This window comes from Lucilia cuprina, chromosome 5 (genome assembly GCF_022045245.1).
Source record: "Lucilia cuprina isolate Lc7/37 chromosome 5, ASM2204524v1, whole genome shotgun sequence".
Taxonomy (NCBI): Eukaryota; Metazoa; Arthropoda; class Insecta; order Diptera; family Calliphoridae; genus Lucilia; species Lucilia cuprina.
In genome coordinates this window covers 53,025,319-53,049,703 of record NC_060953.1, presented here as the reverse complement: position 1 = coordinate 53,049,703, position 24,385 = coordinate 53,025,319, and the positions used below count along the sequence as shown (strand labels likewise).

At 29.7% G+C, this 24,385-nt stretch overlaps 2 protein-coding genes and 2 non-coding genes across 4 annotated transcripts in view; 2 read left to right on the top strand and 2 right to left on the bottom strand.

Moving 5' to 3' along the window:
* The window catches only part of LOC111679388 (formin-J), a 126,882-nt gene that overhangs the window by 848 nt on the left and 101,649 nt on the right, over positions 1-24,385 (top strand). Inside the window, exon 2 of the mRNA XM_023440963.2 lies at positions 23,612-23,650. The gene's annotated coding sequence lies outside the window, so the exon portion shown is untranslated. The remainder of the gene's footprint in view (positions 1-23,611; positions 23,651-24,385) is intronic.
* Positions 674-1,882, top strand: LOC111679408. The gene has a single exon (XM_023440983.2). It carries the CDS (start codon positions 674-676, stop codon positions 1,880-1,882), a length of 1,209 nt encoding a protein of 402 aa, XP_023296751.2.
* On the bottom strand, positions 12,163-12,234 carry Trnag-ucc. The gene has a single exon. It is a non-coding gene; the product is annotated as a tRNA-Gly (tRNA).
* Trnag-ucc lies at positions 12,504-12,575 on the bottom strand. Its single transcript has one exon. It is a non-coding gene; the product is annotated as a tRNA-Gly (tRNA).

Below are 24,385 nucleotides of genomic sequence, written 5' to 3'. Positions count from 1 at the left end.
AACTGAACTAGAACTGAACTAGAACTGAACTAGAACTGAACTAGAACTAAACTAGAACTGAACTAGAACTGAACTAGAACTGAACTAGAACTGAACTAGAGCTGAACTCGAACTGAACTAGAACTGAAGGACAATTTTAGCTGAAATTTACTTTTACAGAATTTTTTGCAAATTAACTAACATCGACATTAGATACAAGTAACCACTCTGTTCTCTCTGTTAGGACTTCCAAAGTATAAATTTGTATATAATCCCATATTCCAAATTTTATACATGAAATGGTGTAGCCTTTATTAAGTAGTAATAATAATGTAAAAGTTTCATAAAAAGTCCTACTAGTATATCATTAACAATGCAACTAGCAACATTAACAAAGATATTAATCATTGAGATTACATTAACAACAGCCCTTGCCAGTAAGGTCTCACAAATAATTGGGAATATTAATCTTAGAAGTCAATTAAATTTAAATATATGAATTAATTTTAAAAGAATCACTTATAATACGGATAAATATAAACAATTTGCTGAAGCCTCTAAATTGGACAAAATGCCTAAGATTATTATTACAAAGAAAAATGACAAAGTAACAGCTTTAAGAAAACATTTTGGCGACCAATTGTTAACAGTGGCTTGAATAAGTGACAAAAATTGGTCTAACACCCTAAACACAATGGATCAATTATTGTGGCAGCTGCATTATAAAGATATACTATTGATATATCAGGGAGTAGATAATGCAATTTATAATATATTTCAAAATTTTTGGAACTATGGTTTTATTTCGGTGTTATTGTATCATAATAATCAGCTCTATAGCTATCATCCTTATACCCGCATTAAGGTGGTAACACTAAACGATTTACAAGAATTTTACGATAAAACACATTTGCAAAATTTCTTGTGTTATGAAATAGTGGTACCTGTAGTAGAATTTCCTCCCGTCTGCTTTAGTTATACCAACATTCAGGGAGAATTAAAGCGTGTGGGCTATTTTTACAAATGGATAGAAATATTTCTCAGACATCATAATGCCTCCATTAAACATTATTTATTAAACATATGGCAACCTAATATCAGTTTTGCTAATGTTAGGAATTTTCTATATGATATTAATTTTAGCGAGGCTTTTTTGAATACCATTAGAATTATTATCTTTCTCTCGGTAACTTTAAGGCGGGGTCATAACCTATTTAACTTCTATTTATATTTGCTATTTCTCGTCTTTGGTCTGTTCTTTAGTAATCTCTTCGACAGCAGTCTCTTCAGTTTAATTACCTCTAAAGTTTATGAACCGGAATTAAATACACTTGAGGATCTGCGACGCAATAGATTATTGATTTGGAAACATTCAGCCGATACTGAAGATTTCCTAAATATGAGAATACCCGAATTCATAAAGTATCGTTTACACATTGGCAATAACACCGTGTTAAGGATTAAACGTGAAGAACTTGATCCCTCCTACATTTATACGGGTCAAGAGTATTTAGTCGATTATATCTTATCGCAACAGCGTTTTATGAAGAAACCCAAAATGAAGAGATTAGATCAGCCTATAAAATACAAACCCCTCTTTGTCACCGTCTCCCATCGATCACCGATAATCGATCAATTTAATCGTTATTTGTTTTATATAAGAGAGAATGGCATTATGACGAAAATTTTCCATGATACTGAGTGGCATGGCATTTTTAGTGGCAGTTTGAGAATACGTTTTGATGATGAAGTTTTGCGGGCTATGACAATTGAATATTTTGAATATGCATTTCTAATATGGATTTGTGGTTTGGTGTGTGCTTTTATGTGGTTTTTAATTGAGTATTTTCATAGTAATATTTTGAGCTTAACGCAAAAAATTGTTAATAAATATGTAAATTGATTAAAATTGATGGGTGTGAAACGTTTTTAATAGGGGAAGGGGGGTTTAAGGAGAATGATTCATATCTAGTTCAGTTCTAGTTCAGTTCTAGTTCAGTTCTAGTTCAGTTCTAGTTCAGTTCTAGTTCAGTTCTAGTTCAGTTCTAGTTCAGTTCTAGTTCAGTTCTAGTTCAGTTCTAGTTCAGTTCTAGTTCAGTTCTAGTTCAGTTCTAGTTCAGTTCTAGTTCAGTTCTAGTTCAGATCTAGATCAGTTCTAGTTCAGTTCTAGTTCAGTTCTAGTTCAGTTCTAGTTCAGTTCTTGTTCAGTTCTAGTTCAGTTCTAGTTCAGTTCTAGTTCAGTTCTAGTTCAGTTCTAGTTCAGTTCTAGTTCAGTTCTAGTTCAGTTCTAGTTCAGTTCTAGTTCAGTTCTAGTTCAGTTCTAGTTCAGTTCTAGTTCAGTTCTAGTTCAGTTCTAGTTCAGTTCTAGTTCAGTTCTAGTTCAGTTCTAGTTCAGTTCTAGTTCAGTTCTAGTTCAGTTCTAGTTCAGTTCTAGTTTAGTTCTAGTTCAATTATATTTCAGTTCTAGTTCAGTTCTAGTCCAGAGTATGTGATGTACAGCTTGTACTATAGTAAAGACTATATACTACAGATAAGTCTGCGGATCATACCACTTTACTATAATAAAAATTATGTACTACATATGTATACTTATCCCAGATAATAGACCGTTTTTGAATAGACTATAATTCAAATTGTAGACTAGAGTCTACATCTTAGATTTTATTAAAAACTTTAAACCTTAATCAAATTCTATTCCCCCGAAAATATTCAACCAAAAAACTTACAAAAGCACACACCAAACCACTGATCCATATTACAAAAGCATATTCAAAATATTTAATATTTAAAGATTTTTTCACATCATCATCTAGAAATATTTTTAAATTACCACTCAAAACCCCATGCCAGTTTGTATCCCTTAAATGTTTCTTTAGAATACCATTCTCTTGTATATAATATAAATAGCGATTAAACTGATCAATCACCGGCGATCGATGCGGCGATGTGATACAGTAATGTTTATATTTTAAAGCTTGATGTAGTTTTTTAGCTTTAGGTTTTTGCATAAATCTCTGCTGATATAGATAAAAATCAATAAGATCTTCTTGACCCGTATACATATACGACATGTCGAGAGATTGACGCTTAATCCTGAAGTCGGTATTATTTCCAGTGAATACACGCTTCTTTAAGAATTGCGGTATATCCAACTGCTCGAGAAAATCTTTATCGGCTGTGTGTTGATAAATTAATAAATTGTTGTATTTGATGTCCTCCAGTTGCTGTAATTCGGGTTCAAAAACTTTAGAGGTAATCATACTGGAAAGATTGCTGTTATAAAAGTTGGTGAGAAATAAGCCCGTAAAGAGAAATAGAAGAGACAAAAAGAAATTGCGAATTGAACGGTCGGACTTCAAAGCTACCGAAAGAAAGAGTATTATTTTAATGGTTTCCAAAAAAGCTGTTAAAACATGGGGCTCCTTAAGCTGTATTATATTCAATAAAATCATTAGTAACAGGAAGAGGAAAAGACACAGTGTTATAGCAAACCATAAGTTGGTAGTGAAAGGTTTAAATAGATATAAGTTGGGGGAAATTTCATGAGCTGTAGGCACCACTAATAAAGTCTTGGTTACAATCAAAACTCGACTCGAAGCAAGATCATAATTTCTGGGCATTTCTGCTGGTATAAAGCTGAACTCGATAGTTTGCAATTTATTTTTGATTAATGCGAAAGTAACATTTGGTTTCCATATGTCAATAAAGTGATGTTTGATACTTGCATTATGTTGTTTAAGAAATATTTCGATCCATTTGTAAAAGTATCCCACACGCATTAATTGTCCCCGAGTATTAATGTAACTAAAACAGACGGGCGGAAGTTGTACAACGGGAACAACCATTTCATAACCATAAAAATTATCCAAATGAGTTTTGTCCTGGAATTTGGAAATATTATTAAGTGGCACTACTTTTATCTGCGGATAAGGGTGATAGGTGTATATTTTATTATCACACCATAATACAACCGATATAAAACCAAACATCCAGCATTTTTGAAAAATGTGAAAAAAATTATTTGCATCGCCATAATAAACCAATAAAATATCCTTAAAGTGTTTAGTCCACACTATCTGATCCACTGCCTTTAAAGTATAATTTATATTCTCTTCAGTTAACCAAGCCACTGTTAAACACTGGTCCCCAAAATGTGTATATAAAGCGGTAGCATTATACAGCCGATCAGTAAGAATGATTTTGGGTATATCTTCTGCTTGAGAAGCTTTTAAAAATTGTTGATATTTTCTTGTATTATTTATTTTTCTTTCATAGTTTATAAATAAGTTTAAGTTTAAACTTCCCTCACGATTGATTTGTTTAATAATGTCAACAATATTGGAATATTTATCGTCACTATCCAGACTAAATGACAATATTAAGTTACAAATAGTTATCAATATTGTTAAACTTTTCAACAGCATTGTTCTTTTTTAACTAACTTTTGTTGCAATTTCAAGTGGATGTCGTGAATGTATTAAAGTTAAAATCATACACAAACTAATGTACATATGTTTTAAATATTTAATGAATGTAATCTTAAAACATTGTTATATAATTGTTGGCAAATTGTAGTTTTAAAAAATGAAAATAATAAAATTTAAATTACTTTTTTCAATATAATTTTTAAGTTATAATTAATTTAAAAGTTTGGAACAACATTGTATCGCCAACGATAGAAACTGTAATTAAAGGATTTGAACTAGAACTGTATTAAACTGAATTAGAACTGAATTATAACTGAACTGGAAATGAACTAGAACTGAATTAGAACTGAATTAGAACTAAATTATAACTGAACTTGAACTGAACTAGAACTGAGCTAGAACTCAACTAGAACTGAACTAGAACTGAACTAGAACTGAAATAGAACTGAACTAGAACTGAACTAAAACTGAAATAGAACTGAACTAGAACTGAAATAGAACTGAACTAGAACTGAACTTGAACTGAACTAGAACTGAACTAGAACTGAACTAGAACTGAACTAGAACTGAACTAGAACTGAACTAGAACTGAACTAGAACTGAACTAGAACTGAACTAGAACTGAACTAGAACTGAACTAGAACTGAACTAGAACTGAACTAGAACTGAACTAGAACTGAACTAGAACTGAACTAGAACTGAACTAGAACTGAACTAGAACTGAACTAGAACTGAATTAGAATTTAATTATAACTGAACTGAAACTGAACTAGAACTGAATTAGAACTGAATATAACTGAACTTGAACTGAACTAGAACTGAGCTAGAACTGAACTAGAACTGAGCTAGAACTAAACTAGAACTGAACTAGAACTGAACTAGAACTGAACTAGAACTGAACTAGAACTGAACTAGAACTGAACTAGAACTGACTAGAACTGAACTAGAACTGAACTAGAACTGAACTAGAACTGAACTAGAACTGAACTAGAACTGAACTAGAACTGAACTAGAACTGAACTAGAACTGAACTAGAACTGAACTAGAACTGAACTAGAACTGAACTAGAACTGAACTAGAACTGAACTAGAACTGAACTAGAACTGAACTAGAACTGAACTAGAACTAGAACTGAACTAGAACTGAACTAGAACTGAACTAGAACTGAACTAGAACTGAACTAGAACTGAACTAGAACTGAACTAGAACTGAACTAGAACTGAACTAGAACTGAACTAGAACTGAACTAGAACTGAACTAGAACTGAACTAGACTGAACTAGAACTGAACTAGAACTGAACTAGAACTGAACTAGAACTGAACTAGAACTGAACTAGAACTGAACTGAACTGAACTAGAACTGAACTAGAACTGAACTAGAACTGAACTAGAACTGAACTAGAACTGAACTAGAACTGAACTAGAACTGAACTAGAACTGAACTAGAACTAAACTAGAACTAAACTAGAACTGAACTAGAACTGAACTAGAACTGAACTAGAACTGAACTAGAACTAAACTAGAACTGAACTAGAACTGAACTAGAACTGAACTGAACTAGAACTGAACTAGAACTGAACTAGAACTGAACTAGAACTGAACTAGAACTGAACTGAACTGAACTAGAACTGAACTAGAACTGAACTGAAACTAAATGAACTAGAACTGAACTAGAACTGAACTAGAACTGAACTAGAACTGAACTAGAACTGAACTAGAACTGAACTAGAACTGAACTAGAACTGAACTAGAACTGAACTAGAACTGAACTAGAACTGAACTAGAACTGAACTAGAACTGAACTAGAACTGAACTAGAACTGAACTAGAACTGAACTAGAACTGAACTAGAACTGAACTAGAACTGAACTAGAACTGAACTAGAACTGAACTAGAACTGAACTAGAACTGAACTAGAACTGAACTAGAAATGAACTAGAACTGTACTCGAAGTAAACTAGAACTGAACTTGAACAGAACTAGAACCGAACTAAAACTGAGCTATTGTGAATGAAAAACTCAGTCTTTTTATATCAAAGGAAAGGTAATTGTATATATTTTTCTCAACCAACATTCAAGCTCACACCCTGTATCACTTAAAAAAGAAATGAAAAAAATTTAAAACTACACCAAAAATCCATTTATAACAACTATGTTTAAGTTTTTTTTTTATAAATTTTTTACTCATATTTTTATGGTGGGATGTTTTCAGATACAATTAACACAATTTCTTTAGTTAGTTTAAATCGAACCATATTTAGCAAAGTGCAAATTGATTGAAACCACATACGAAAATACGCTCTTAATAAAATTGATATTTTTCAGTAATAATCGTTTGCAAATAATATTTTATTATATTGATAACCAAAAATATAAAAATTATTAAACTATTAAACAATAGTTTAAAATTAAAACAAGAAATCACTTAAGGATTTTTTTTTCTATATAATAAATAATTTATTAAAAAAAACGTGGGTTTAGCGATAAGTATCTTAAGCAGTAGTTTTTGGCAAGGGATTATATTATTTTTTTAATAAAATTATTCAATTAATCATAGTTTATAATTATTAAATAAAAGTGAATTAATAAATGATTATAAATATAATTTGGTGTTTCCGTACGTTTGACCAAATAAAGAGACATTTATGGATTGACAAATGAACAGCAAAATATTTTTTAATTTGAGTAATCTTTCACACTTTTAAACTAATTAAATTAAATTAATGATTCGAGCGGGTTATTATCTTTACATCTTATATTAATAAAAATGCTTAATATTAATACAATCTAAAGTTTGACAAAAGTTTAATAGATACTGCAAAACCAAATACATTTTTTTAATCCAACTTTCAACAAAATTCACAATTACCCCACGTGTTAATAACAACTGAACCTGTGTTTTTAGTATACATGTAACATATCAGTGTGTTGGTTGTATTTAAAATTCATTATTTTTTTTTTTTTGAAAACTTTTTTCCATTTCATTCAATTTCAAAAAAAAACATGTATTTCCTTTTGTGAAAAATATACAATAAGAGCGAAGGCAATAATGAAATTATTGACAGTTGCAGAAAGTTTTTTTGTTTTCATATTGTTGTTGTTGCTGCTATTGCTGTTTTAATAGTATATTTTTGGCATGACATACAACAGCAACAACAATAACAACAAACGTAACGATACAACTGATATAAACAACAACCTGAGAGAGCTAAACTGAACCAACCCATATTTGGCATTTGACTTTGGGTAACTTTTTTTATAGAGTCATAAACACACAAAACTCACCTTTAGAAGTTTCACATATGACGAGTACATATTTACAATTTGCTTATAAACTGAATAGGGATGACAGCAAAGGTACTATTGTACAATTTTTGGGAACTTTTCAGACGAAAAGTACACAGCCTAGTCTTCAGTATGGCTTCATAGTCAAGTCTGTATACAGTCTATACTACAGTTTAGTTTATAGTCTAGTGTATATATTAGTCTATAGTCTAATCTATAGTCTAGTTTATAGTCTAGTTTAAAGTCTAGTGTATATTATATTCTATAGTCTAGTCTATAGTCTAGTCTATAGTCTAGTCTATAGTCTAGTCTATAGTCTAGTCTATAGTCTAGTCTATAGTCTAGTCTATAGTCTAGTCTATAGTCTAGTCTATAGTCTAGTCTATAGTCTAGTCTATAGTCTAGTCTATAGTCTAGTCTATAGTCTAGTCTATAGTCTAGTCTATAGTCTAGTCTATAGTCTAGTCTATAGTCTAGTCTCTAGTCTATAGTCTAGTCTATAGTCTAGTCTATAGTCTAGTCTATAGTCTAGTCTATAGTCTAGTCTATAGTCTAGTCTATAGTCTAGTCTATAGTCTAGTCTATAGTCTAGTCTATAGTCTAGTCTATAGTCTAGTCTATAGTCTAGTCTATAGTCTAGTCTATAGTCTAGTCTATAGTCTAGTCTATAGTCTAGTCTATAGTCTAGTCTATAGTCTAGTCTATAGTCTAGTCTATTAGTCTAGTCTATAGTCTAGTCTATAGTCTAGTCTATAGTCTAGTCTATAGTCTAGTCTATAGTCTAGTCTATAGTCTAGTCTATAGTCTAGTCTATAGTCTAGTCTATAGTCTAGTCTATAGTCTAGTCTATAGTTAGTCTATAGTCTAGTCTATGTCTAGTCTATAGTCTAGTCTATAGTCTAGTCTATAGTCTAGTCTATAGTCTAGTCTATAGTCTAGTCTATAGTCTAGTCTATAGTCTAGTCTATAGTCTAGTCTATAGTCTAGTCTATAGTCTAGTCTATAGTCTAGTCTATAGTCTAGTCTATAGTCTAGTCTATAGTCTAGTCTATAGTCTAGTCTATAGTCTAGTCTATAGTCTAGTCTATAGTCTAGTCTATAGTCTAGTCTATAGTCTAGTCTATAGTCTAGTCTATAGTCTAGTCTATAGTCTAGTCTATAGTCTAGTCTATAGTCTAGTCTATAGTCTAGTCTCTAGTCTAGTCTATAGTCTAGTCTATAGTCTAGTCTATAGTCTAGTCTATAGTCTAGTCTATAGTCTAGTCTATAGTCTAGTCTATATAGTCTAGTCTATAGTCTAGTCTATAGTCTAGTCTATAGTCTAGTCTATAGTCTAGTCTATAGTCTAGTCTATAGTCTAGTCTATAGTCTAGTCTATAGTCTAGTCTATAGTCTCTAGTCTATAGTCTAGTCTATAGTCTAGTCTATAGTCTAGTCTATAGTCTAGTCTATAGTCTAGTCTATAGTCTAGTCTATAGTCTAGTCTATAGTCTAGTCTATAGTCTAGTCTATAGTCTAGTCTATAGTCTAGTCTATAGTCTAGTCTATAGTCTAGTCTATAGTCTAGTCTATAGTCTAGTCTATAGTCTAGTCTATAGTCTAGTCTATAGTCTAGTCTATAGTCTAGTCTATAGTCTAGTCTATAGTCTAGTCTATAGTCTAGTCTATAGTCTAGTCTATAGTCTAGTCTATAGTCTAGTCTATAGTCTAGTCTATAGTCTAGTCTAGTCTAGTCTATAGTCTAGTCTATAGTCCAGTCTAGTCTAGTCTATAGTCTAGTCTAGTCTATAGTCTAGTCTATAGTCTAGTCTAGTCTAGTCTAGTCTAGTCTAGTCTAGTCTATAGTCTAGTCTAGTCTATAGTCTAATCTATTGTCTAGTTTATAGTCTAGTTTATAGTCTAGTATATAGTCTAGTCTATAGTCTAGTCTATAATCTAGTCTATAGTCTTGTCTATCGTCTAGTCTATAATCTAGTCTATAGTCTAGTCTGTAATCTAGTCTATTATGTAGTCTATAGTATAACCTATAGTCTAGTCAATAATCTTCTAACATTAGTACTTTTCGTACCAAATGGTACTTTTTTTCTCCATTTATTTAAATACCATTCCATATTTGTAATACGTACTTCTAATTAAACTTATGTTAACAACTTGATATGAGTAATTTAGCTGTATAAACTTTTGTTTTATTAAAAAAAAACTTTATTTTGTATTACAATCATTAGTTTTTTTTTAGTTTTTATTGTTTTCTATTTTAAATTCACACTATTTTTGGCATAAAATTTGTTAACTGTTGTTTGTGTTTTTTTTTCAAAATTTATACAAAATTATGTTTAGAAAAAAAAGCCTACACCTCTTTGCACGTCTTTGCAATAATGTTTTATAACATTTATAATAAAATAAATTTAACAAAAAGTACAATAGTAATTAAAAGTTTTAACACAACAACTCTTGAAATTTGTTAATAACAATATAAATTTCAAAAAAAAAAAACGGTTTATTGAAGTTTTTAATTACAGCGTTAAACGGTTACTTTAAAAACAATTTTTTTTTGTTTTTTAAGAAAAGTAATTGAAAATAATTATGAAAGATTTATGTCAAATTTTTGGGTATTTTGTTAAATTTATATAAAAATTAAATGTTAAAGAGTTAAGAAAGAAATTTGTAAAGAAATTATAATTAAAATCTATTAGGTATTTTGTTTTGAAGAAAATTTTTTAAAATTAAGCAGACATAGTTTTAACTAAAATTTGAAAGTATTTACTTTAAATATTAACTCAAGGTCTTTTCCCCATTATATGTAAGGTGTTAATTTTTCCAGTTAATCTTAGCCAAACATTATTTTAGAAAATTATTGAAGAAAAAATTGGAAAATATTCTAGCTGTTAATACGCCTCAACAAATTCTAGACATTTTTTACTACTGGATATCGATAGCTTTTTTTCTGAAGCGTTAAACAATCTAATAAATTACTTTTTCTATAGGTTTTTAACATAATCATCGTTATGATTATGATCATTAACATCGTTGAGTATTATTAACAATACCTTAAATGTATCAATTACTTGAGTAAATAGTAAAACAATTATCCACGAAATTCAAAACGTTTATAAGTCAAGGTCGGTTATAGGAAACTATAGAAAACACATTGAAAAATTACTGTTTTTTAGTATGGGACCGAAATAGATTTCTAATACTTAGATAAAGTTTATTTAACGCGAACTTAAAAAAAATAAATTTAATAAAAATACGACAATAATCTGATCGTATTTTATATCCAATTTTTGCTACCGATGTCAGTTCATCTTTATGTGTAAAACAAAATTATGTGAAAGATCCCTTAAAGGATTGAGTTTATATGAATTATTTCAAAAATCATTTGCTCAATCTGGTTCTTAAAACTAGTTCCCTAGTACGAACATTATAATAACGTTCCTAAATTCAGCATATGAATTTTCTTTAACCCGTTATTCTGGACCACCATCGTTATCATGCTTTAAAATCATGCAATCTGCTTTTTTCGTTTCAGTATAAGACCCTAGATCTCATATCACATCCACTTCTTAGAATAACATAATTAATCATTATATAACGATGTTGATTTCTCTGTCCAAATTTGACTGAAGACCCTGTATAGCGTCAACTTCTAACAATCAATTTAATGTACTTAAGTTTCTATTGGTATTAAAAATTATATAAAATCAAACTCGAATCAACAGCTTGGAAGACAACGAAACTCAACATTACCTCAACCGACGCCTCTGCTTTTAATAATTAAATCTTAATACCAATATCGTGATATAATTTTTTAAGAGCAACAAAAGTTTGATTGAAACGAACGGTGGGAGAGTTTTATCCTATATCAGATCTTTTTCCAAACATCTAATAAGAACCAAAAAATGCCTTAAACGTAGCGACAATATGACATCATTAAATCTTACTTAGTAGTAAAATTCTTAGGGGTGAGACCACAATTGCTCCAAAACTTTATATAGAAACCATTTTCAAAATGTGTATGGGAACTCTTAGTATTTAATTTAAAGTAATGTGCATTGGCCGGGAATCAAACCCGAATCAACTGCTTGCAGTTGCCTGCTTGGTATGCAACTATGCTGACCATTACACCACCGATGTCTGTGCTTCCAACAAACTTTCTAATGTTCCTCAATAGTTCAGTGTTAAGACCAATATTTTGATAAAATTTACAATAAAATTCTGATCCGTCTATAGGTCTTTTTCCGATAACAAGTTTGGACCAAAAAAATGCACATGTCCTTTTTTTCGAAATTCAAATTCAGACCAAAAAACATCTTAAAATGATCAGCTTTTCAACATAAATATAAAAAATTAGTTAATATTATTATTAGAATTCTTAAAGATGGGTCGGTCCACAAGTGCTTCAAATCATTATATATGCAGGAACTTCTTTTAAAGGTGCAAACAAAATGTAATTAACTTAACAGAAAATAATATACGTCGGCCGGGAATCGAACCCGGATCAACTGCTTGGAAGGCAACTATGCTAACCATTACACCACCGACGCCTCTATTTTGATGCTCAGACCAAGGGGTGATAGAAAATGTTCGTTCGTTTAAGTAAGACCAAAATAAAAACACTTGTTTAAACAAACTTTTAGTTAAATAAAAATTAAAATAGAACTTGAGAAAACCAATAATTAGAATAGCTTAAAGCTAATGGATTCATATTTCCATTACTTCTTACTCCTCCGATTTCTAGAGTAAAACAAGAAGTTTATAATTAAGAAAAACGTTTCAATGAAACCTACAAAATATATGCTTTTGAATAAAAATATGCGTCGGCCGGGAATCGAACCCGGATCAACTGCTTGGAAGGCAACTATGCTAACCATTACACCACCGACGCCCCTGTTTTGAAATCTCAACAGAGACTTATTTAAAATAAAATTTTAATATCTGAAAAAAAAATTTAAATGGGCTAAAGGCGGATTCATTTTCGATCTACTTTGTGAAATCATTAAACTATCTTACTAACTATCAAACGATATAAGGGGACCAAATGAAAATTTGAACCCATTTTAAATTTACAAGTTATAATAACGATAACAACATATGAATCGCCTCAAAACTTAATATCGCTTTATTTTTTAAGGTGTATGTGTGTGAAGGCCCCCTACTATGGTTTAGTGCATAAAAATAGAACAAAAGTACATATTTTCCTACAACAAATAAAGTTAAAGAAAAAATAGTAATAGACATTTATTGTTTTTGTGATATTTAAGAAAAAAAAACAATGTAGTAAATTAAGACTTTAATGTAGACATAAGGAAGTAAATAACACCTAGAACTAACGACTGAGAGACAGACAGAGAGATACAGATAAAATAATAGAATTATTATAAATTATAAAAAAAGCAAAAATAAATATAGTTTTTTCTTAGTTAAACTTTTTATTAAATGTTCTCTTTTTATAGGTTAAAATTTAAACAAAAACGAATTGTGTTTCTAGGTTCAAAATTTACAGGAAAGGTTAAAGAAAAGTACCAAATACCTAATCGATACAATCAGCACTAAAACTCTTGACAAATACTATTCATTAATACAAAAAGTACTTTTTTTTAAAAAAAATACCAAATTTATTCACCTGAATTCGGTCATAACTAGGGTTTTGTATCCGATTTCCAAAAACCACAACATTTGTCCAATTCACAATCGGTGTTGTAAGGTTGTATCGTAGTATGTCGTTGCTTTTTACTATAGATTTGTTTTTGTTTCAAAAAATTTTATTTGAAAATTTTTTATAAATTACAACGCTACAACGATACGACATCTATAAGTGAATTGGTTAATGGCAAAGTACTAATCATTTATACAAAAATTATAGATTCCTAGGTGTATTTCTTCGGATTGATGTCGGTTAAGATATTAACCAACAGCCAATTAAGACGACATTAGGCAATACAGTTAATTCTCACTTTTCGAAAGGTCGAATTAGCTTTATAGCTAGGGAGCTTGAGGGAGTTAACCCTAAAAAGACAAAATTGTTCGACGAAAAGAAAGCAGTATTAAACAAGTAGAAAAGTATAGATAGACTTGACCGACCTGATACCCTACACTAGACAGCGATGTTATTAGTGTTTATACGTACATTTTGACCTTCAAGCCGTTTTATGAAGGGAAATTTGTATTCGACCCAAAGCCCTGTTCCTATGGTAAGCTTATATTTAGCGTTATTATAGCGTTCGTCTTTGGGCCAAAAGAAAAGTATGTGTCAAATTTTATTCAATTATCTTGAAAATTGCGAACTGTAGCGTACGCACAAGCTTTACGTGGACACGCAGACGGTCAGACGGATGTAGCTAAATCGTGAAAGTTATTCTATGCCGATCGATCTATCTATCTATCTATCTATCTATCTATCTATCTATCTATCTATATATCTATCTATATATCTATCTATATATCTATCTATATATCTATCTATCTGTCTATCTATCTATCTATCTATCTATCTATCTATCTATCTATCTATCTATCTATCTATCTATCTATCTATATATCTATCTGTCTGTCTGTCTGTCTATCTATTTATTTATCTATCTATTTATCTGTCTGTCTATCTATCTATCTATCTATCTATCTATCTATCTATCTATCTATCTATCTATCTATCTATCTATCTATCTATCTATCTATCTATCTATCTATCTATGTATCTATCTACCTATCTATCTATCTATCTATCTATCTATCTATCTATCTATCTATCTATCTATCTATCTATCTATCTATCTATCTATCTATCTATCTATCTATATATCTATCTATCTATCTATCTATCTATCTATCTGTCTGTCTGTCTGTCTGTCTGTCTGTCTGTCTGTCTGTCTGTCTCTCTGTCTGTCTGTCTGTCTATCTATCTATTTATCTATCTATTTATCTATCTATCTATCTATCTATCTATCTATCTATCTATCTATCTATCTATTTATCTATCTATCTATCTATCTATCTATCTATCTATCTATCTATCTATCTATCTATCTATCTATCTATCTATCTATCTATCTATCTATCTATCACTTCCAAATAACAGCTAATAACACCTAACCCTGTGTCCACATTTCTGCATTTTTTTCTTTGGTTATTTAATAATTTTGATCCGAACACTATTATTTTAAAAAAAATAAAGCAAAATTCAATAAGAAAAAAATATATACAGAAAAGAAGACATAAGTACACTTTTTGGGTGATTTATTGACACGCCAAAACATCAAAAGCATACTTCTTGGAATCAATTCTAATGTTATTTTGTTGTTTCTAAGCTTTGTTTCTTTAGCTTTAGCTTCTATAAGTATCAATATCATAAGCATCTCTTAGCATGAAAAAAACTGCCAAAAATAAAACTCTTAAAATTCTGAACAACAATAATATGTATATAAAAATTTGAGGGAAAAAAGCTGGTAGAAAAATATTTATTTAATGTATAAATCTAAAAACTTCATTTGACAAACGGTAGACATCTGAAGCCAGAAAGTAGAAAACAACAGACATTGGTTCTTATATATCAAATCAATTTATAAAACATTTTAAGGGGTTTACGGTTTCTTATGTTTATTCTTAAAATTGTTTTAACATTTACACAAAAAAAAAAAAAACAAAAAGTTAAAATAGATTTATTATAAAGATAGTTTAGTTATAAAGTAAATATGGTTTAAGGTGTTTCACATTAAAGCTTTTGAAACACCACCAGCCGAAACTTTTGTCTGGTCTAGTCTGTCTATATCTGTTTCATCTAATGATTTTTATATTTATTTACTTATTAATAGCAGGCAGAACTTAAAAATGTATTTACATTTAGCAGGTGATAACATACATTTATGTCAAAGTTATGAGCGACAAGACTAAAGAAAGTATGTTAATCTTATTTCTATAAGTCAGAATTCTATTCTAAGTAGAAATCTATCTATTTATCTATCTATCTATCTATCTATCTATCTATCTATCTATCTATCTATCTATCTATCTATCTATCTATCTATCTATCTATCTATCTATCTATCTATCACTTCCAAATAACAGCTAATAACACCTAACCCTGTGTCCACATTTCTGCATTTTTTTCTTTGGTTATTTAATAATTTTGATCCGAACACTATTATTTTAAAAAAAATAAAGCAAAATTCAATAAGAAAAAAATATATACAGAAAAGAAGACATAAGTACACTTTTTGGGTGATTTATTGACACGCCAAAACATCAAAAGCATACTTCTTGGAATCAATTCTAATGTTATTTTGTTGTTTCTAAGCTTTGTTTCTTTAGCTTTAGCTTCTATAAGTATCAATATCATAAGCATCTCTTAGCATGAAAAAAACTGCCAAAAATAAAACTCTTAAAATTCTGAACAACAATAATATGTATAATAAATTTGAGGGAAAAAAGCTGGTAGAAAAATATTTATTTAATGTATAAATCTAAAAACTTCATTTGACAAACGGTAGACATCTGAAGCCAGAAAGTAGAAAACAACAGACATTGGTTCTTATATATCAAATCAATTTATAAAACATTTTAAGGGGTTTACGGTTTCTTATGTTTATTCTTAAAATTGTTTTAACATTTACACAAAAAAAAAAAAAACAAAAAGTTAAAATAGATTTATTATAAAGATAGTTTAGTTATAAAGTAAATATGGTTTAAGGTGTTTCACATTAAAGCTTTTGAAACACCACCAGCCGAAACTTTTGTCTGGTCTAGTCTGTCTATATCTGTTTCATCTAATGATTTTTATATTTATTTACTTATTAATAGCAGGCAGAACTTAAAAATGTATTTACATTTAGCAGGTGATAACATACATTTATGTCAAAGTTATGAGCGACAAGACTAAAGAAAGTATGTTAATCTTATTTCTATAAGTCAGAATTCTATTCTAAGTAGAAGCATTAATTATTTTTGATTGATTGTGTTTTTATTGTTATCTTATAAATTATAAATGAAGTGAAATAGCATTTTAGTATATGCTCGATCATATCATACCTTACAGCAATAACTTTTTGGTATTTTATATTAAGTCATTATTTTAACACGGTAATGCCATTGCAGGTATGTACTTATGCTCGCTTATAAGTAAGGAGTTAATTAAGTACTTAACACCATCGTCTGCAATTATGGACTTGGTTAGGTAAGGCTAGGATGTATACTAACAACATCAAAGCCGAAGAAATACTAGGTGTATTTGGACTAGGTGTCCTAGGCCTGGAAAAAGTCCAAAAATATAAAGTTGAAAATGTCGGAAATTATGAAAAACAGGCAATTGAAAAAGAATACTGTATAAGGTCAAAGGTCAAATCAAAGTATTATAGAATTGCAAAAAACATTCAAGTGAAGGGTTTAAGTGCTAATTATAAAAATAATCTTGTTTTTTTTTTATAAATAATATAAAACTAGTTTCTATTTAAACTAATCAATGGTATTGGGATGCTACTTTTATTATAAGTTCTTTATTATTATTGTTGTTGTTGTTCTTTATATTAGTCAGTGGTTTTGAGAGAATTGTTTATAACACAAGTATCTAACTAAATATGTGGGTTTTCGGCGTTGTTGTGTTTAAAACTCACATTTACACCCACTGCAATTCTCAAAAATTATAATAAAAAAAAATTAAAAGTTTTATTCATATGTACTTAAATTAATTTAACTAATACATTTACATTATGTATATAAAAACTTATACAGCTGAAAGTACTTGAAATTATCAGTTAAAGCATTTTGACACGTAAACAAGCATGCGCGCCAATGGTAAAATATTACAAAAAAAAAAAAACAAAACTATATAAAAGTTCTTTAAATTTCCTATATAAAAATTTATAAAATAACAACAAAATTACATATAAATACAGACATACATAAGTACTTAACACATACATTCTTTTAAGAACAATTTACTACATACACTCATGAAAATTATGCTAGTTCTTTTGTTTTCATTACTTTTTATTATTAAATCATTTAGTGTTTGTTTTCATTGGAATTTTTTTTAACGTTTTGTCTCTTGCATACAAAATTCTTGATTTTGAAAAAAATCATGTAACATTCATGTGTTAAAACACATTTTTATATGTAAAAAATCAATAAATTTTATTTTCAAATGAATTGTTTATGTGTAACTCTACTGACTGCATGACTGGTATTTGCATATTGTATGCAATTGTAATATTTAATTTATATTTTTGCAAAAACCTTAAGAAACGAACAAACATTTAAAAACACATTTAACAAAATGTATTATTAAATTGTTTCTCAGGCGTCATAGGTATGTTAGTTACACCCCTTTTTTAAAGAATGGGAGAAATTTTAGTTTTAAGTTGGAAGTTCTAAAGAAAATTGCTAACTCATTACGAATTTTTTTTAAATTTACTGTTTAGAATGTGTAAGCGTAAAAATATAATTGATTTTCATTTAAGTTCTGGACTAAAGACTCTACTAAATACTAGACTAGACAGTATTAGAGACTAGACTATATTCTAGACTATAGACTAGACATAAACTAAACTATAGACTAGACTATAGACTAGACTATAGACTAGACTATAGACTAGACTATAGACTAGACTATAGACTAGACTATAGACTAGACTATAGACTAGACTATAGACTAGACTATAGACTAGACTATAGACTAGACTATAGACTAGACTATAGACTAGACTATAGACTAGACTATAGACTAGACTATAGACTAGACTATAGACTAGACTATAGACTAGACTATAGACTAGACTCTAGACTAGGCTCTAGACTAGGCTCTAGACTAGACTCTAGACTAGACTATAGACTAGACTATAAACTAGACTATTAACTAGACTATAGACTAGACTCTAAAATAGTCCAGACAAAAGACTAGACTAAAGCCCACTACACTACACTCTAGACTATGTATATACTTGTACACCAGACTGTAGGCTTCACTAAATAGTGCAGACTATAGACAAGACTATGAACCAAACTGTAGTCAAGAATGTAGAGTAGACGATAGTCTGTAATGTGGACTACAGTCTAGTTTATTATCTGAACTATAGACAAGACTAGACTAGACTATAATCTATAATATAGTATAAACTATAGTTCAGACTATAGACTAGTATATAATTTGGACTACAGTCTAGTTTTTAGTCTGCACTATAAAACAGAATATGGACTAAACGATTGTAAAGACTATATAAAATAGACTTCACTACTACTAGACATGGTCCAAACCAAGGACTAGGCTATAGGCTAGACCCCATACATACTCATAGATCAGTATCCCGAATGTTCTATGAATTATGCTTAAAATAATTCTTAAATAACGATATTCTTAATAAACGATATTTTAGGTTCCACTCTTTCATATATTAGTTTATCAATTTATCTTCTTAAAAATATACATTTCACATAAGCAACTCAAGAACCCAGAAAACAAACCCAACAACCAGATAACAAAAACATATTGAAAATATTCCCATGTCAGTGATTTATTCTCCTCCTCATCCAAGAACAATTTCAAACGTCCACTCAAAATACCATGCCACTTAGTATCGCTAAGAATTTTCTTGAAAATTCCACTTTCCATCATGTACAATAAATAACGATTAAACTGATCAATTATAGGCGAACGATGTGGAAGTGTAATAAATATCGGACGATGATGCAAAAGTTCATTTAACTTCTTAGCTGTCGGTCTCTTTAGATATGTTTGACGAAAAAGTAAAAAATCGGCATATTCCTCAAAGGTGGTATACATATAGGACATATTGAGAATTTGACGATTATCTAATAATTCCTTATTGCTGCCAGTAATAATACGTTCCGTAAAGGTCTTACTTATGTTGCGCTGCACCCAAAGTGGTGCATCGGCGGTATATTCTAAAATATTTAGTTTGGTACGTTTTATATCTTCTATATAGCGTAAATCCGGTTCATAGACTTTACTGGTATATAAACTAGAGAGATTAGAGCTGTAGTAGTTGGTTAAAAAGATGCCGGTAAATAGGAACAATAGAAATAAACCAAAGTTAAAGATATAATTACGCATTTTTATCCTAGATGAAACCGATAGAAATATTATAATATTGAAGGCATCTTGAAAAGCTTGACCCCAGTTGCAAATCTTATAATTTAGATAATTAAGCATATTAACGAATACAAAATACAATATACCGGTTAGAAATACCATAAACCAAACCAGACCATCAAATGGTATTAGCACATAAAATCCCGTAAATATTTCTTTAGGTGCAGGAACAATAAGCACTATATTGCTCAAGAAAAATGTTGTACTTCGGGCAAAATAATGATCCATAGCTGGCATTATTAATGGTATAAATGCAAAATCCATTGTACCAACAGTATTGAAAGCATCCTGATATGTTACATTATAGGCCCACATATCATAAAATTTATATTTAAAGGTGGCATTATGATGCGTAAAGAAAGTTTCGATCCATTTATAAACATAACCAACTCGCAGTAGTTCACCCTTGTGATTAATATAGGAAAAGCACATGGGCGGAAATTCAAATATCGGTGCAGACATAACTTTATGTTGAAAATTTCTTAAATAAGATTTATCTTCATATTGCTGGAGGGCATCAATAGGCACTATTTTAATTATCGGATATGGATGATAAGTATACAAACGTTTATTTTGCCATATTAACAATGAAATGAAACCTTTTTTCCAACTTAAAGACGAAATTTTATACAAATCGTCTTCGGTTTCCTCTTGGTAAATAATTAAAATATCTTTAAAATGTATACACCACAGCAACTGATCCATATAGTCCAGCGTAAAACTTAAAGTTTCTTTAGATAACCAGGCTATAGTAAGACTTTGTTTATTAAAATCTCTATGTAGATTTGTTATATTACTTGATTTCTTTGTTATAATAAGTTTTGGTACGTTTTCTATAAGCGTTATATCTTCATAATGTTCAGACTGTTTTAGATTTCTATTAAAATTAATTAAAACATTTATTTGTAGATTATGATTTTTATTAAATTCCTTTATGATATTGACAATATTTTGTTCGCTTAATACACTTGTTATCACAAGAATGTTTAGGAGAAATTGTGTTTGTTTCACGACCATTTTTTTAGGTCAACTGATTGTATACCTTTTAGTTTAGAAGGTTTATAAAGGGATTTTATTCTCCTTGTTACGGGTTTCATAATTTTGCCCAAAATTATATGTTAAAAAGGATTTAGTAAAATAAGATCTATATCTTTACAAATTGATTATAACTGCATATTTAGTTTATTATTAAAGGATAATTTGGGTACAATGTTATGTTATTATACCGTACACCATTATAGTGGGCAGGATATTATGCGTTTGTGCTGATGTTTGTAATACTCAAAGAATAATGGGGCATACACAATCAGATAAGGCTATATTTGACTGTCCGTCTGTCTGTGTGGCCATTTAAAATTTGTATGCATCCTTTAAGTAGCAATTTCATAGTCCAGACAGATTAATGTCTAGAATAAAGAAAGTCTTATAATCCAGACTATACAATACATTATATAGGGTGGGCTATATAGGCTAAGTAATACTTTAGAGTATACTGTAGACCAGATCAAAAATGGGCAATTGTCCATAGTATAGAATAGACTATAGTACAGATTATAGAATAGACTATAGTACAGATTATAGAATAGACAATAGTACAGATTATAGTCTACATTATAGCCCAGAGTATAGCGCAGTCCAGACTATAGTCAAGACTATTGTCCAGACAATAGTCAGGACTATAGTCCAGACTATAATCAAGACTATAGCCCAGACTATAGTCAAGAGTATAGTCAAGACTATAGTCCAGACTATAGTTAAGACTATAGTCAACACTATAGTCCAAGCTATAGTCCAAACTATAGTCCAAACCATAGTCAACACTATAGTCCAAACTATAGTCCAAACTATAGTCAAGACTATAGTCCAAACTATAGTCCAAACTATAGTCCAAACTATAGTCCAAACTATAGTCCAAACTATAGTCAAAACTATAGTCAAGACTATAGTCCAAACTACAGCCAAGACTATAGTCCAAACTATAGTCAAGACTATAGTCCAAACTATACTCAAGAGTATAGTCAAGACTATAATCCATACTATATCAAGACTATAGTCCAAACTATATCAAGACTATAGTCCAAACTATAGTCAAGACTATAGTCTAAACTATAGTCTAAACTATAGTCAAGACTATAGTCCAAACTATAGTCAAAAGTATAGTCAAGACTATAGTCCAAACATTTGTCAAGACTATAGTCCTAACATTTGTCAAGACTATAGTCCAAACTATAGTAAAGACTATAGTGTAAACTATAGTCAAGACTATAGTGTAAACTATAGTCAAGACTATAGTGTAAACTATAGTCAAGACTATAGTCCAAACTATAGTCAAGACTATAGTCCAAACTATAGTCAAGACTATAGTCCAAACTATAGTCAAGACTATAGTCCAAACTATAGTCAAGACTATAGTACAAACTATAGTCAAGACTGTAGTCCAAACTATAGACAAGATTATAGTGCAGACTATAGTCAAGATTTTAGTACAAACTATAGTCAAGACTGTAGATTGTAGTCCCGACTATAGTCAAGACTATAGTCAAGACTATAGTCAAGACTATAGTCCAGACTGTAGTCCCGACTATAGTCAATACTATAGTCCAGACTGTATTCCCGACTATAGTCTAGACTATAGTCCAGACTATATTCCAGAATATATTCCACACTATAGTCCAGATTATAGTCCAGACTAAATTCCAGACTATAGCCCAGAATACAGTCCATATACTATATAGTAGACTATTTATAGTACAGACATAGCCCTGAACTGAAAATAAGTAGTCGTGGAAATAAACTATAGAATAGATTATAATTCTGACTATAGAATATAATTTTTTTAATTTTTTAAAGTTTTGAGAGGTAGTTCCCTTTCCACAACCTCCATGTCCAAAGTTATTTACAGAACAGATTATTACTCAATATTTAGGAACGTTTATGTTCCAGATTACAGAATAAACTATAGTCCAGACTGTCTGCAATTCAGACTATATTGTAGACTATAGTCCAAACTATAGAATAGACTTTAGTCCAGACTATAGACTATAGAATAGACTATAGTCCAGACTATGGAATAGACTATTATCCAGACTATAGTCAGAACTGTAGAATAATCTATAGTGCAGACAATAAAATAGACTATAGTCCAGATTATAAAACAGATTATAATCCAGAATATAATAAAGTCTATAGTCTAGGCTATAGAACAGACTATAGTCCAGACTTTACAGTAGACTATAGTTTTGAATATAGTCCAGACTTTGGAACAGACCATACCATAGACTACAGTCCAGACTTAACAATAGACTATAGTTTTGTCAATATTTTTATCTGGACTATAGTAAAGTCTATATCCTGTACTATAGTCTAGATTTAATATCCAAATAGAAAACTATTTTTTTTAGAATTTCGACTATTTCGTTGTATTTTCGATATTTAAGATATCAAGCTTTCACCTAAAAAAATAATAATTTTCATCTTCACTTTTGTTTCGCAAAATTTCGCCTTTCATAGTTTTTGTTTTATTATTAATTTCTTAACACCATATTAAGTAGGTTGCTGCAACTTTTTTTACTCTTTATATATTATTTTCCTTTTTGAATCAATCAAACACCAACATTAATTGAATATTTTTTTTTAATTTTATTATTTGTTAAATTGTTTTAATTGAACATTTTTGCTCAATTCCCGCCACTCATTTTATTTCTTTTCAACATCTGCCCCTTGTTGTTTTGTTTTGATTTATTTAATTAAACTGTAGTTACAACAATTTAATTGTATATAATTTTTTATAATTTTCGTTTTTGTTCTTTTCTTTATCATTTCAGTAAGTCATTGATGATCTCTTACGGCGAGATAATACAAAGGTTGTGTTAAGTATAATATACAAATATATATCGACATTCTTACTAAATTGTATATAAAGACAACAAAAGTAGAAAAGAATTATTTCTAGGTGTGAATATTAAAAGGAAATACACAAATGTCTTACGTAACGCCTTCAGTCAGATTGTTTTAAAGCTAAGCAAATCATACTTTTCGTGCACCTAAGAAAGCCGTTCCAAGCGGCCTTAGTTTAATAAGGTGGTTGTATTTAAATAATTGGCATGTAAATAATTTAATTATTAATATTTTGTTTAAGTGTTTTCTGTTATGTTTTTAGAAATAAAAATTTTTAATACAGGTGTTGTGGTATTTCCGTTTATTTTCTATATATTTTAATGCTTTTATTTCAAGTTTAAGATTTGCCTACATTACACTGACATTAGGTGGAGAAAAGACGAACTGAAATATGTCAACAGGAAAGAAATTGTTAATAGTTTTAAAAGTTTAAACCAATAATACGTTAAACTGTTTAAGTTCTTTTAAATATAAATAAGTAGTACTTTCATAAGTAGTCCAAAAGTGTCAAATTATTGACTTCACAGATGCGCCATAATCTACAGTCTAGACCAGCCTAGTCTAGTCTAGAGTATAGTCTCAAGTCGGGACTATAGTCTATAGTCTAGTCTATAGTCTAGTCTATAGTCTAGTCTATGGTCTAGTCTATAGTCTAGTCTATGGTCTAGTCTATAGTCTAGTCTATAGTCTAGTCTATAGTC

What these genes read in the sequence shown, in the direction of transcription:
- LOC111679408 (XM_023440983.2), top strand. Translation starts at nt 674, where the DNA reads ATGGATCAATTATTGTGGCAGCTGCATTATAAAGATATACTATTGATA.